The sequence below is a fragment of the Sebastes umbrosus genome, chromosome 5, assembly GCF_015220745.1.
Source record: "Sebastes umbrosus isolate fSebUmb1 chromosome 5, fSebUmb1.pri, whole genome shotgun sequence".
Lineage (NCBI taxonomy): Eukaryota > Metazoa > Chordata > Actinopteri > Perciformes > Sebastidae > Sebastes > Sebastes umbrosus.
This window is the reverse complement of record NC_051273.1, coordinates 19277477-19293973: the sequence shown is the minus strand read 5'-3', so window position 1 is coordinate 19293973 and position 16497 is coordinate 19277477. Positions and strand designations below refer to the sequence as shown.

At 36.9% G+C, this 16497-nt stretch overlaps 1 protein-coding gene across 4 annotated transcripts in view; it reads left to right on the top strand.

Moving 5' to 3' along the window:
• The first annotated feature begins 1825 nt into the window (after positions 1-1825).
• Positions 1826-16497, top strand: part of tjp3 (tight junction protein 3) — a 32439-nt gene continuing 17767 nt past the window's right edge. The window contains exons 1-3 of one of the 4 annotated variants that reach the window (XM_037770702.1): positions 1826-2046; positions 15223-15279; positions 15857-15975. In XM_037770702.1, the coding sequence (XP_037626630.1) occupies positions 15232-15279; positions 15857-15975 (167 nt within the window). In that variant the 5' untranslated portion in view covers positions 1826-2046; positions 15223-15231. Of the gene's footprint in view, positions 2047-8273; positions 8664-10632; positions 10926-15073; positions 15108-15222; positions 15280-15856; positions 15976-16497 lie in introns of those variants that run through there. The other 3 variants (XM_037770700.1, XM_037770701.1, XM_037770704.1) reach the window with 3 other exon arrangements.

The window sequence follows — 16497 nt, the reverse complement described above, 5'->3', positions numbered from 1 at the left end:
AAGACCACCGTAGTTCCCCAAAACTTTTGGAAAGAGAGGAGTGAACGGAGGGTGACTCAGTTGATTGCAATCTGCAACCTCACCACTAGATGTCACTAAATACTACACACTGCATGTGTTACAAGTAAAAGTTCTGCATTCAAAATTTTACTTTTAAAAAAAGTGCAAAAGCATTTGCATCAAAAAATACTTATAAGTTTCAAAAGTAAAGGTTTTCATTAGAGTGAATGGCCCATTTCAGAATAATACATGTTATTGGATTATAATTATTTATGCAGTAATGTGTTCATCACTTTAATGTTGCAGCTGGTAAAGATGGAGCTACTTTTAAATAACTTATGTACTAATTACTATATATGGGGAACTCTGGGAACATAGATTTATATAGTGTTCTTTGTTAAAATATATTTGTATCTCAAGTTCCCTTCATATAACAATAAAGCACAATAAAGCACAGGGGAAATATGATATTTAATGAAGTAAACTCTCATAAAATAAAGTTCAGTGGTTTTACTGTATCATTTGTAAAGTTTAGGCTGCCCGTTGTACTTTCCTTTTTTTTCAAAGCAAAACAAGTCAATATTAAGACATAAATTGACTGTGACAATCACACAAAATGCTTAGTTTCGCCCGAGAAACACTGCACCTCGTATTCATTTGTGTTATATTAATTTTACTCAAGTGAAAGACATCTGTTATTTAAGGGGAAATTAATTGGCAGAAAATGTGGCTAGTTGGGGACAAATTGTGTGTCAGTAATAAAGTTAAAGCAGTTTTCTTTAAAATATGACATTGTATATATCCAACAAAAAAGACACTAGAGACATTAGAATTGATATATTTTGCACTGAACTAAAAGAAGAAACAATCTATGATATTTATTGTTTCACCGTATGTATACCAGAATTTTTGGCATTGATATTCAACATTACTTAAGAAGGAAAACTGGGCAAACAATTTGATTTCAGGATAAATACATTTTTATATGTTTTGAAGGTAACGAGAAGGAAAATATTTTTCCTTTTTTTTTTTGTACATTTAGATTTTTTTATTGGGGAAAATTCCACATTCACAAGAAAAGATGAGCGGACTCCAAACCAAATTTTGGACATTTTTTTATCAAGAACCACAAGAATAAGAAAGCAAATAAAATGAATTATGGGTTTGATTGATTTTTTTTATGGGCCGCTGATACTTTATTTTTATCTGCATTTATATTTCAATTTAATTTTTCTGTATTATTATTATTATTATTATTATTATTATTATTATTATTATGTTTTTAATTTGTGTGTACATACTGTTAATGTACCTATGTTTTCTTAAATAAAGAAATGAGAGGTGGGGAAAATAGAAGGAAAAAAACATAAAAATTCAATTTCAAGATAAAGACATTTTTATTTGTTTTGAAGGTAATGAGAAGGAAAATATGTTTTCCTTTTTTTTGTACATTTAAATTTATTAGTGGGAAAAATTCCACATTCACAAGAAAAGATGAGCGGACTCCAAACCAAATTTTGGACATTTTTTATCAAGAACCACAAGAATTTTTATGGACCACTGATGCTTTATTTTTATTTGTATTTATATTTCAATTGAATATTTCTGTATTACAATTATTATTATTATTATTATTATTATTATTATTATTATTATTATTATTATATTTTTACTTTGTATATGTACCATTGGTATGGAGAGTACCTATGTTTTCTTAAATAAAGAAATGAGAGGGGGGGGGGGAAAGAGATCTTTTCGCAACCAAAACTGGGTGGAGGATTTATTTATGAGGCGGACCAACTTCCTGTCGGTGACGCGGCTGCACTCGCGTGATGACGTCGTGAAACTCACCTGTACTTACCTGAGCCACTCCTCCTCCTCCTCCAGTCCTCACCTGTCTTCAGGAAGATTGAGGAGAAGGTTTTCAACCTCCTGGAGAAAGTCACGCAGAGCGAGTATAACTTTTGAAGAGGAATTCGACAGTTTGAGTTTAAAAGTTGGACAGACAACAAACACAGTACAGACCGGAAGTTCACACCTTTACAGGTAAGTTATAGATTCTCTGCTTGTTTCCTTGTACACAGGTAAAGCATGGCTGTCAAACAAACATCAGCAGTCTGAGGAGAGGAAGGAGAAGTTCAAGTTTTAACAAGTGAAACCTTTTACTGAACTAACTTTAAAGAAAACATTATAATTTGTGTTAAATTAGACAGCCACAGCTTTGATAAAACTTTATTTATATAGCACCTTTCAGACAGGGGCTGTATTTCACTATGATTAAATTAAATTATAAATATATAAATAAATAAGATTAATAATGTTGGCTTTGATAAAACTTTATTTATATAGCACCTTTCAGACAGGGGCTGTATTTCAAAATGATTAAATTAAATTAAATTAAATAAATAAGATTAATAATGTTAGCTTTGATAAAACTTTATTTATACAGCACCTTCCAGACAGGGGCTGTATTTCAAAATGATTAAATTAAATTATAAATATATAAATAAATAAGATTAATAATGTTGGCTTTGCTAAAACTTTATTTATATAGCACCTTTCATACATGGGCTGTATTTCACTATGATTAAATTAAATTAAATTAAATTATAAATATAAATAAATAAATAAGATTAATAATGTTAGCTTTGATAAAACTTTATTTATATAGCACCTTTCAGACGGGCTGTATTTAAAAATGGTTTAAAGTTAAATTAAATTAAATTAAATTAAATTAAGCAAATTAAAACAAGTGCAAATACTGCGCGATAAAACAATATATAAATAAATAAATAAATAAGATTAATAATGTTGGCTTTGATAAAACTTTATTTATATAGCACCTTTCAGACAGGGGATGTATTTCAAAATGATTAAATTAAATTAAATAAATAAATAAGATTAATAATGTTAGCTTTGATAAAACTTTATTTATATAGCACCTTTCATACATGGGCTGTATTTCACTATGATTAAATTAAATTAAATTAAATTATAAATATAAATAAATAAATAAGATTAATAATGTTAGCTTTGATAAAACTTTATTTATATAGCACCTTTCATACATGGGCTGTATTTCACTATGATTAAATTAAATTAAATTAAATTATAAATATAAATAAATAAATAAGATTAATAATGTTAGCTTTGATAAAACTTTATTTATATAGCACCTTTCAGACGGGCTGTATTTAAAAATTGTTTAAAGTTAAATTAAATTAAATTAAATTAAGCAAATTAAAACAAGTGCAAATACTGCGCAATAAAACAATATATAAATAAATAAATAAATAAGATTAATAATGTTAGCTTTGATAAAACTTTATTTATATAGCACCTTTCATACAGGGGCTGTATTTCAAAAATGTTTTAAAGCTAAATTAAATCAAGCAAATTAAAACAAGTGCAAATACTGTGCGATAAAACAATAAATAAATAAGATATATTTAAATACCACCTTTCATACAGGGGATGTAACGTTAGTTCAGAACGCTTTAAAATGAAGTTAAATTAAACTAAGAAAAATAAAACAATAAATAAATAATAATAATAATAGTAATAATAAAACAACAAAAATAAATAATACAAGTAAAAATAAATAAATAAACCAAATGAATAAAAAAAAATAAGCAGTAAATAGCAACAACAATAGAATATATAAAAAAATAAAACAAAGGAAGAGTGACAGTTAAAGACAATGCTGAATAAATAATGTTGCTTAAAAATGTTAACAGGGCAGCTTATGACTGGATGTTTACAGGACTAAAAGCCTGATAGCTTCATTAATTATGTGGATAAATATAGGCCTAAATGTCAGCTGTGGTTGTTATCATGGTGTCAGGTTCATTAAATAGCATATGTTGGTCTGTGGTTTACAGAATTTACAGGGTATTTGATACTGTAACATTTCTGTGTGTATCCTGTTTTATAAGCTATGTATTTGTGTTGGTGACTGTCAGCTGCAAGTCCAACTTTCCTCACCTTTCTGGTTCTGCCACACATGCAAGTTTCTACCTGCCTGCCAGGAAGTTTCACAATAGTTTCGACTTTGCATTCCCGAACATCTGCGTCTTCCTTTCCCTTGATTCCAATCAGACTATATTTACTGATTTACAGCTTGATTAAGGACGATGAGTTAATGCATTCAGACTGATGGCTCACTTGTTGTGGAAAGTTCCCTTTGACTTTAGAGTTGTTTTTAAGATCTGAGCCCCAGATTTTGGCTTTCTCTCCTTAAAGGGAGCTGTGTGTTTTTGTGGGTGGTATGGAGAAAAAATGATCTATTGTGGTGTAAGCCTAAGTATTATCAATTGAGCAATTGTTGCCATGTAAAAAATATATAATATTGCTATAAAGTAGTCATTTTTGTTGATACTAAAGGGATGGATACCTATGAACACTGTGCCAAAAACTCAGACTTTTAACAAATGTCATTGTCTCACAGTATATATTCATCATATCGCTTAACTCTAATTAATATAGATCATTAAAAAAGTCAGATTAATTTATTTTTTCTTATTTATGGAGTGATAACTTATTAAGTGGTTTGATTAATTCAAAGCTGATTTGACTAAAGCAGTTGTGATATGATGAAAACAGCCATTTTTCATCATTTTCACCATCTTACATTCATCATTCGTCATTCACAACATAAAATTAGCATTTATCATTTAAGGAAAGTGGCCTCAATGGTAGAAGTAACAAAAAAAATTGCAATGCTTATGAATTTATAATGGAAGTGAGGAAAATGTATGTGAATTGAAAAATAGAGTGATAAATTGTCAATTGTTGTGAGAAAGTTGATTGACATTTTATTTTAAACAGTGTCGATCTGGTAATCAACTGTCGACTATTCATCATTCACAACACCCACCTGACAGTTATCGTTCACAGCACGCAATATTTGTTACTTCCGCCCAAAATGTCAATCAAAAACACATTTTGTGTTGTAAATGATGAGTGTAAGATGGGAAAAATTATGAAACATGGCCCTGTTTTCATCATATCACAACTGTTTTAGTCAAATCAGCTTTGAATTAATCAAATCACTTGATAATTTATTGCTCCAATTTTCAATTAACATGCATTTTCATCACCTCCATTTTTATGAATTATTCTTTGTTACTTCCACCCGTCATAATTTAACAAGCATTCGCCAACTGACAGACTAGAGGTTATGTGCTTGAGACTGTGAACAACATGCTCCATTACCCTCCAGGCAGCTTTACGTTGCACACAATGCACATGTTGTTGTATTACATTTCACAGTCCACTTAGTTGCATTTCTATTTGTTCTATGTATCCTTTTAAGTTTTATTCATAATGGCATTTTTGATAAAGACATTTTTTGCATTGACTTTCAATTGTTAAAGTGGCAAACTCAAAGATTTCCATTTAATATCTGTAAAGTGAGTCGCTATCTATCGCTGAATCGGATAAGTGATTGAGCCTATGGCCCACTGATGAAAGTATTTATACACCGATCAGCAATAGCATTAAGACCACTGACAGGTGAAGTGAATAACATGGATTATCTCGTTACAATGGCATCTGGCAGTGGGTGGGATGCAGCTCTTGTGGGATGTTCCCGGTCTGCAGTGGTCAGGACCTACCAAAAGTGGTCCGAGGAAGGAAACCGGTTAAACCGTCGACAGGGTCAGACCCGAGGCTCATTGATGCACGTGGGGAGCGAAGGCTCGCCCGTGTTGTCCGATCCAATAGAAGAGCTACTGTAGCTCAAATTGCTGAAAAAGTTAACGCTGGTTCCGATAGAAAGGTGTCAGAACACACAGTGCATCGCAGTTTGTTGCGTACGGGGCTGCGTAGCCGCAGACCGGTCAGGGTACCCCATGCTGTCTTAATGTTATGGCTGATCGGTGTATATTTGCATTATTATGAACTGGGTGTCTGGGGTGACCTTCCTGGAAAAAAATGCTGAATTGCAGTTTTTCTCCATTGTATACACACTAAAACTGGAACTATGCACACAATTCTGAAAACCAGAAGCTCATGTACATGGAAAAATATTTTTTTTATTCTATTTCTATGCTCATGTATCAACGAAAAGACTCCAGACTGCTAAACTCTAAGCACTGATTTCACTAAAAGATACATTCTAAATCAACCAGGACCGAAATCTTAACGATTGTCACTTTAAGGAGTGAATCAAAATTCATCTACGAGCCAGTTTTCCGTAGTGTGTGTTTGTGTGTGTGTATGTCCACATAACCTAAGTGAAGACATCTGTATGTGAGTCCAGGTAGCTATAAAGTGGGTGTTTGCTTTGCAGTACTTAAACACTGTTGACAGTGCATGCCATGAGTAACTCCACTGTGAGTGGAAACTACAAAGCTCTGGCCGCCCGGCTGTGTAATTACAGCCGCTCTGTAACCCTCCGGAGTATTTGTCTTTCAAATCGCTGAACATAGAAGGAGGAAGCTTTGCTATTCCTCATTAACCACTAACTGCTGTACAGTATGTCGAAGCCCTCTCAAAGCTTTACGTCTGTCTCACTCATTAATGTTTACTAGAGTAGCCTGTTTGCTTGATGCACGGTTGAAGAATTCCAGCTATGTGTGCGTAAAAGTAGGCGTAGGTGTATTCATTTGGTGGAACATGGTACAGGTGGAGTTGTAAGTTTGCATGTTGCTCGGCCAACAGGAGTGGCCTCAGCTTAAAATGACAGATTGTCCTCTGAGGTGGTTCTACTGCTGGAAAGCCTTGACACAGGAATGAGTGTTTATTTACCTACTACAGGGGGCACACCTTCACTGAGTGTTTGTTTTAGTAACATTAGTGGTTGCCGGCCATTCTCTGTTTTCTTCAGGCCGATTAATAATTCAGCAGTGGGTGCCCTGGCTGACCGGAGGCCAGCTGTTCCACCTGGATGAACCCAAGCCGAGGATCATTTGTCTACCATTTGTTTTTAAACTGCCAATTTTTGTGTAGTCCAGACACCAATCTGTGATTGTCGTTCTCTGGTTTACGATTTGATAAACTGAAATTTAAACTTTATCATATTTGTCATAGCAACACGGTCTCATGGTAGTTTGTGAAATAGTCATAAAATGTAATCTATTTGATTCGTGTACATAAACTCGAATTTCCCTTTTTTTCGTGACGCTAAGCACGACTTTCAACAACATATTTTACGTGCTTTTTCCTTCAAATGTGATGCGCATTTCCATTTCTGCTCCGGTCTAACTACTTAGTTAGGTTTAGGAATAGATCATCTTGGTTAGGTTAAGGCAACAAACTACTTAATGAGGTTCAGGAAAAGATCGCAGTTTGGGTTAAAATAACTCTGGAAGTGTCGTAACTTAAGTACGGAAGTTACAACTAAATCAACTTTGACTCGTGGTTTCACATGGGACACGGACGCCGGTCTCCGGGATGAAAGTCCTGTGTTTTAGATCCACACATCCACCCCGATTTCCTCCCTATGCGGCGTTCACCGCTCTTTATATTCCCCATTTCACAATTACGTGGATTACATACGGATTGATCTCATGCTGACCCTCACGAAAACATTTTTTTTATTTGTGTCCATGTACACGAATCAATACATCAAATATCATGACTATTTCATGAATTGCTGGTCATATACATACAGGTACATACATGAAAGTTGACCTCTGCATTTAACCCATCCTTAAAGCGCCCGGGTAGCAACTTGGGGTTCAGTGTCTCGCTCAAGGACACGACGACATGCAGACAGTAGGGATCGAACTGCCAACCTTGCGGTTAAAGGACGACCACTCTACCCTCTGTAGCTCGCTTACGGCTGTAGCTATAAGCTGTTTGATAATGTTTCTGAACACCCTTCAGGTGCTAAACTGCTCCTCCTCTTTGTGTCTCCTCCTGGTAAAAAACAAGTCAAGTACAAGTCACGGTGACTCTTGACTAGGCAGGGCACTGGTAATCAGAGTCAAACTGAAAAAAAAAAGATTGCAGCACACCCATGCTTTGGGGCGTGCGCTAATGTCAACCATGAAGGAGAGATGCCATCGAAGCTCTGTGTCGCCACAGTGTCATTTCCTGGTCCTGAAAACACAGCAGGGCCTGTGTAGGAACCCAGGAAACTTTACTCAGGACAAGCAGACCTATAGTGTAGCAAACAGCCCGTCAATTATTAACAGCCCAGTGCTCTCATTCCCCCGACGTAACCATAGCAGCCAGCAGACTGAAACTCAGCCAACAGCCCGGGACCTGCTGCTGCTGCGGTGGGAAAGACTACAAGTTAACCAAGACACTCACATACCACTGACAGTGGGAGCAAGTGGACCTATTTGACTTTATGATCCCGTCAGAGAGGGAATAACTGAGGATACACATCATTGGACACATGACATGACCCGTCTGTTGGAAGCAGAGGAATGTCAATTTATTACTTTTTCATTTTCTAGATTTTAAGTTGAACACTTTGAAGTGTCCTGTGGCCTCTTTCTGTGGATTATTGCATGCATCAGTGACCGTGTGTTGCTGAGATACGGACTACATGGTCAGACTAAAGTGACTGAAATAGTCAGCGGGTGTTTATTTTAGCAGAAGAAGAAGACAACAACATCATGAATCTGACGCAGCGAATGAAACTACTGAAGCACTTTGGCTCTCTGCCCCCGGAGTCTCCACCACCACCACCACCGCTGCTGGTGGTGCCTGTAAGTGGATGGATCGTAAACCTGTATTCAACTTCCTAATGTCTGTGCTTTTTGGGGGTTTAACGATTATTTTGACTGATGCTGCAACAAATATGTTTTCTTTAGTCTGTAGGATATGACGTGTAGCCCAAAACATCTCTGCAGCATGACAATATTTAACTTAAAATGGTATTTTGACACACATTTCAATATTGTGCTTCCTGCGATTTGAAAATTGCAGTAGGCCATATCGCGTCTTTGATAAAACTTTGATCAATTGTGCAGCCTTAGTGTTGTTATAGTCCATGTTTGTGTTAATTTATTTGTATTGCATCAGATCAGTTTGCAGTTTATAGTTACTACAACAGCAACGGTGATGTTAAAGTATTTTAAACCCTCCACAGATCCTTTGGCAGGTGCATCATGACAAATGTTTGATTTCTAGCCAAGCTTTAGTCAAGCCCACAGATCTTTACTTTCAATTTTAGTTGAGATCCAAAAGTTTCCATTTATAGACTCCAAAGACAAGTTGTTGATTAGTCAATTAGCTTAAATATAGAAAGTCACTAGTTTATATAAGTAAAACTACGAATCTTTGCAGGTTACAGCTTCAGAAATATTAAGATTGTAATGCGATATCGATGAGTTCAAAGAATCTGATGATGATCTTCTAGTATTTATGTTTTATATAAATGTGTAATAGCAATAATGTCAGTACATTAATATCGCAATATGCAATAATGTTGAATATCGGGATAATGATATTACTTGCGATAAATAAACAGATATTAAAGTGTACTCAGTTCTGCCTAATCTGCCGCTTTCAGTATGCTAAACTAAAATACAACAAATTGCTTGTTGAATTAAAAAATGAAAGGAAATTATTTCCAACATTCCTTTGTTGAACAAACTGAGCTGAACACAAAAAGCACCGATAAAAAAGAATGATAGTTGGATAGATTTTAAAGGGTAGTTTTCTGCTGATGCTCTCTTTCAACTGACTAAAAAAAAAAACTTTAAAAAAGTGCAATACGAATCGCGCAAGTTTGCATTGAGACGACAATAAAAAAACACAATATATTGTGCAGCCCGAATGTATTCAGATTTTCTTCCAACATCTATGCTGATAACAGAAGGATGAGCTATTTGCAATAAAACTGGCCCACCAATCTGTCAGCCTGCCTTCATCAGACATACTGCAGTAGGATTTTGGCTGCTTATCAGACTGAGAAATCTTTGTCATTGTCATTATTTTAGGGCTGCCCCCTCTTAGTCGATTGGACTTATCGGTCGTTTTGGTCTTAGTCGACTAAGATTTTCTGTAGTCGATTAGGTGTTTTGTATGCTTTTTTCACGCTGAATGACTTATTTCCTAGAAACGTATGAGCTCATCTCTGGTAAACACAAGATTCAAAGTGGTGCTTTTGTGTGATTCTTTGTGGAGAAACTCAGTTTTACAGATCTGTCGATTAAATCAACTATTCGATTCTATTATTTGGTCGAGGACAGTCTTACATTGTTATGCAATTTATTGACTAAATGAGAATAAATATAATTTGCAGCCCGACAAATAGGAAATGTGTATAAAGTTTTGCATGATACATGATTGCAAAATTCAGTATAATTCCAGTTGAGGGTTGGAATAAGCAGTGGCAGAATATGTATTTTTTATTTGTAGAAAAATATGTTTTTCTGACTTGAAAGCAGACAAATTTTGCAGTTCAGTGGGTCAATAACTGATGAAATTTGTCTCTTGCTTGTATTTCTTTGTGTGTACCCTCGAATTTCTGATGTCATGTTGTTTAACATCTGGAATCGGCTAATATTCACCACTCTCTTGGCCGTTCTGATATCAGTGTATGGGGGTTTGTGTAAGGAGGCAGTGCAGCTCCACCTTCATGTTTGTCACAGGGCACTGGAGAGTCGCTGAGAGAGTGGGCAAAGGTTGGGTGGGGGAGGAGCCCTCAGGTGAGGTCTCTCCTAGATGTTTCTTTCTTCTATCCTCCGCCGAGAGAGAAACACCACAGCTGGTCATATTACACATAATTTCAGCAGGAGGAGATCAGGTTTCTTCTGGACAGCAGGAGCCGTCCTTACAGAGCAGATGTGAGAAGGAAGTAACGGGAGTTGGATGACTGTGTGGGATCTGTGATTGTTTTGCTTTTGGCGTTGCCGTATGGAATATAAAGAGCTGGCTGTTCGCTGAGCACCGAAGGCCACAGGTGTTTTTGTACAGCTTAGAGATCCCAGTGGGAAATGGAAGTACGGTTCAAAGACCATGTGGTAAGTGGAGAGGGGAACACAAAGCATTAATGGCGTTAGAGTATACCACTGCCTGGAAGTACCTAGCTGTTAAAAATGAACATAAATGATTATTGATGTGTTCAAACCTCTCAGCTAAATGTTACCTAGAGCTGGCAGGTGATCCACCTAAAGGTGCAGGAGGTTGTGAGCCTTAAACCAGGCTAACATCAGTGGACAGTAAATCACTTCATCTGTCTTGACCTTTCATATTTTTCTGGCTAAATTAAATTAGTTAAATATCAGATTTTTACAGGAACTTTTGCAATACAACTATATAGTTCAAGGACTTTGTTTATGACAGTGTGATTCATCGAAACGCCCTGCATGTGACTGAGATAAATGATCTTTAGTGCAGACAGACATTGCTCTCCTTTGTTGAATTTGTTTTGGGAAATTTCAGCCTATTTTTAGGAAATTCCCTCGACTGAGGACTGATAGCAGGACAACTATTTGCATAGTGGTGGATGAGTATAATAATACAGCCATAATTTCAGTAGTATTTTGATAAAGATGTCCTCTTCAGTTTTCTCAGTAGGGCGGTTAAAGAAGTTGTTTTACAGACAAATTTGTTCATCATTTGATTCAGTTATTGCATCTACAAATTCTGGTTTATGATCCTTTTGTATTTACTGATTCACGGGTTCAAAGACTTTAAAACGAGCTACTGCTTGACTGTTTTATCTCCCACTTTCTTGTGTTTTTAAATTGACATATTTGTGTTTCTCATTGTGCTGTCCACATTCAGTTGCTCTGTTTCAGTGTGCAGTGAAACTACAATATCAAACATTAACCTCTTTAGTGTCATTTTAGTTTAAGAAAACCCACAGCCAGCTTTTTATTTGAGCAATCAGCTCAGTAGCTGTGTTTTTTTTTCTCCCCTCAGGTTTATTATTAACTTGGTCAAACAAATGTCCCACTGTTCACAGGTCACGCACTGTACACCTGTGCTCGTAGTTACATCCACCAGCGAGTTTGAGATTTTTGTGGTGATCATATTTGAGATATCTGCCCTTTTAATGATTAGTGTTTTTTTGTTAAACTAAGATGGACTCGATCAATGAATTCCTGTTGTATTTAGGTTATGTGTTTGGGTGTGACAGGACATTAGATAGAGTCATTAGATAGATTCAGTTGTAATTGTTGCACTGCCAGTGTTGAGACATGTCACTTGCCTTGCACTGGTTGTGTGACTTGCATATTCTACCTTATTGTTTGAACAAACTCTAATTTGTTTTTATCATGTAACTACAACAGTACATCTCTGTGTCTCTGACTAGAGTAGCTGGCTTTACCCGTTCTCACCGCAACTCAGCAGACTATGAAATGTAGTCCACTGCCAGCCCGCGCTTTGTTTTAGTTTGAATTTGAAAAAAGCTAGTATGTGGAAAATGCTAAACACGAGAGGCATGTTGGCATGTAGTGCAGCGAGAAAAAGTCTGTGGTTTGTGGTGTGTTAGTTGGTTAGTTTGTTAGTTTGTGTAAAATCCTGTTATGAAAACAGAAAGTTCTTTTGGACTGAAATGTGAAGATTTGCTTAAGACTGATTGCGGAGTAAAGAGGAGCGTTTATGCAACAGTGGGAGGTTTCACAATGCAGTCGTGACACCTGTTCTCAGGTGGTTTCATAACAATGTGCACCTTAAGTTGTGTGACTCTCAGCTGGGGTTAACGACTCCCATGTGAAATGAAGGTATGAACTAGGGCTGCACAATTAATCAAAACTGTATGGATTATTGCAATTTTCAAATCACAGGAGGCGCAATATTTGTGAAAGGCCAAATGTGTCAAAATACCATTTTACATTAAATATTGTTGTGCTGCAGAGATGTCAAGGCCTACACATCTTATTCTACAGACTTAAGAAGGCATCTTTGTTTGGTACAGATCCCTGCAAAAAATCACACCATAATCATTTTTATATATGTTTCAATGAAAAGAAGAATAATGATGTAAAAATTATCATTCCCTCCGGTATCGCAAATCATATGGCAATTGCAATATCTGTGAAAATGGTCGCAATTAGATTTTTTTTTTTTTTTCAAAACCGTACAGTATGAATGACCCGCATAGATTAAACAGGGAGTCCAGTTTCGGCCTTTCACGATAACTACATTTGTTGGATGATATATTGTCCTAGAAATACACCGATAAACGATATTATTGTAAATCTTATCTTCTTATTTTAAGACTTATTATTTTTATTCTTGCCATTGTATGCCACTGATGTAATGATAATATAATAGCATAATAATGCAAGTACACCCTTTTTAAAACAGCAATGAACTTTTAATTCTTCTTAATATTCAGACATTGGAAGTGGAATGTGACATTTTTTTTTAAATATCCTAAATAAATAAAATAAAACCCTGCTGTTTATGCTGGCATCATGTTGGCTAAAGTGGTGGTGACAGTCTTATTTAAACAAATATGCATATAAACACAACGGGCAATAATGAGATCAGCAAAAATGATCGAGGTCATGTCCTTATATCGTACGATAAGTCGGTAAAAAACTGTAACTAGAATGGCACTCGGAGAGCGCAGACCAACGCCAAGCTGCCCGGGTACGATTGCCCCCGCTCGCCGTTCAGCTTGCGCCATCACCCACGTGTATTTTTGTTTATGTTGAGATCAGCTGTACATAGCGGAGCATCGTAACACACTTAATTCAAACTGGACAGAAACAAAATAAAACTCACCTAAACCGTCGTCGTTACTCTTTCCAACAATCACTAAGTGTGCTTTGGTTGAACTCAACTGTAATTTCACAGAGTAAAATGAGAATAAACGCAGAATCTACAGTTGCCCCACCCCCGCTCTCTCTCTGTCCCTCTCTCTGCAGGGCGATGCTCCATGAACGCGTCTTCAGTTACACTGAGCATGTCTTAAAGCCTGTGTTAATGCACAGGCTGAGGGAAAAATATTCCCGAAGCCGCATCATGATCCAGATCGCCACCAAAATCTAATGGATTATCCATTGTGCCACACCCCACCCCTCCAAGCAATTTCATTCAAATCCATTGCAGACTTTTGGAGTAATCCTCCAAACGGACAAACCAACAAACCAACAAACCAACGGCGGTGAAAACATAAACTCCTTCCTAGGCCTTTGGCCTGGGCGGAGGTAATGATAGTGGATAGGAATAGCCCAGTTTCCTTATTGCTCTTAGAGAAACAGTTTCCAATAACCGAGATGACCAAAGCGTCTTAATAGAAATAACCTGATGGTTTAGAAAACATTTCAAAAACAAGTGCAGGACTGAGAACTTGACTGTCTACAATGGCTCTACTATTTCAGCCTCCAGAGCCGAGTGATCTGACTGTGAGTGTTGACAGAGTCAAACGTGGGAATGTGCTGTGTAGAACAGGCACAATGTGTCAGTCACTAAAAGAGGAAATATTTTGTCTCTAGAGCTGCCACGATTAATAGATTATTCAATCAACAGAAAATGAATTGGCAACTATTTTGATAATCAAATAATAGTTTTTTTCTACATTTTTTAAAATGTCAAACATTTGCTTTCTCCATTTTCTCATGTCAGAATGTGATGCTTTTCTTTGTCATATATGGCAAATAAACTGAATATTTTCGTTGTTTTGAACTGGTGGTTGTACAAGACAAGTCACCTTTGGTTGTGGTCAATTATAATGGGTGTTTTTTCCAAATTTTTTTTGTTACATTTTATAGCGATTCATTGATTAATCGTGAAAATAACTGTCTGAATAATCCATGATAAAAATATGTATTTGAATTGCCGCCCTACTTGCCTCTATACTATACAATGTTTTTCTGTGTATACGCTTACTGAACAAGCCCCGGGTGTTGTCATATGTTGTCAGTACTGCAGGGACTTACGAGTGTGTGTGTGTGTGTGTGTGTGTGTGTGTGCGCACGCACACACGTGCACACGCGCGCACACACACACACACACACACACACACACACACACACACACACACACACACACACACACACACACACACACACACACACACACACACACACACACTTGCTCACACTCACACTAACACTCACATAGCAGGTAGCCCCACCTCCTCCATACCGGTTAGGCAGGATTGAGAGACAGGTGAGAGCATGCTGAGATCAAGTTGAGTCATACACACACTCTTCCTGCTTGGTTTGTGCACAACTGTCCTCCCTGTAAGGACCTGGATTATGTATTAGGATTAATTACTTGTGATTTAGTATTGTCAAAGATATATATTCCTTTGCTAAAGCATACATTTATTATGTGTTGTTTTTTTTTCCTTTACAGAAACCAGGTATGGAGGAGCTCACAATATGGGAGCAACATACAATAACACTAAACAAAGTAAGTGGTTTTGTTAAATAATCAATACATGACGTGGTTAAAATTGTATGCAATTCAGACGTGAAGGTTTGAGGGGTTATGATGAAGACATTGATGTATTTTCCAACTCCACATGTAACAAAAAATACATGAAATTCACAAGAAACTAAAGTAAATTTGAAGTTGAAACCACTTCTTTGTGCTTGGTCTGTGCTGAGTGGCTGCACAAACACAGAAGTGAAAGTCGATGCTCGATATATGGCACAGAGGCAGCATCAGTATTGGTTCTATTGTGAAACTGCCTTCGGGGGTTGAGCTGGACCGTGCTTCAGAGCTCTCGGTTTCACTGCTTCAGACTTCAGCAGGAATTCAGGTGGACACACCCTGCTGCACCCCACAGCACCGGCTGCCTCCTCACTATCAGACTGAGCGCCGCTGGAATGTGCTCTTCCTCCCTCTACCTCTCTACACATGCTCATACTCTGCATACATACTTCCCTGCATTCTTTCTCTTTGATCTAATCTGTCATGTTCTTGCTGTCGTTTTCTGTCCGTCTAAAAGCCTTTTTTTTTTTATCTCGTTCTCTCATAATGGCAGGATTCCAAAGTGGGATTTGGCTTTGCCATTTCAGGAGGCAAAGACAAGAATGACGGCGGGGATTCAGCTGTGGTGGTGTCGGATGTGCTGCCAAATGGACCGGCCATTGGACGACTGTTGTAAGTTGACCACCATGGCTCTGACGTGACTGTTTACATAAAAAAACACACCAAGGGCGCTCTCACAAGCCAACATTCAGTCTGTTTTAATCAAACTATGGTGCGGTTCATTTTGGCGGTTGTGAACACAGTAATCGTACTCTGGTGCCGTCCAAAACAACCGGTCCACTTGTAAGAGGTGATCTCAGACTGTTTCAAAGCGAACCAGAAAGCAGGCTGCCTGCGCGGGCATTTGTTGAGATGGACACGGGTGATGATAGGTTAACATGAGTGGGAGAGGACTGACCTGGACTTCTGCGGATATCCAATATTTGCTTAACATCTGGGCCGATGAGAACATACAGTATGAGTATGAGGGGTGGAAGTAACACAAATTAAGTGATAAAAAATGGAGGTGATGAAAATGTATGGGAATTGAAAAATTGACCCGTAAAAATGGATGTGAAATGAAAAATGTGATAAATTTATCACGTGATTTGATTCATTTATAGCTGATTTGACTAAAACAGTCGTGATAGGATG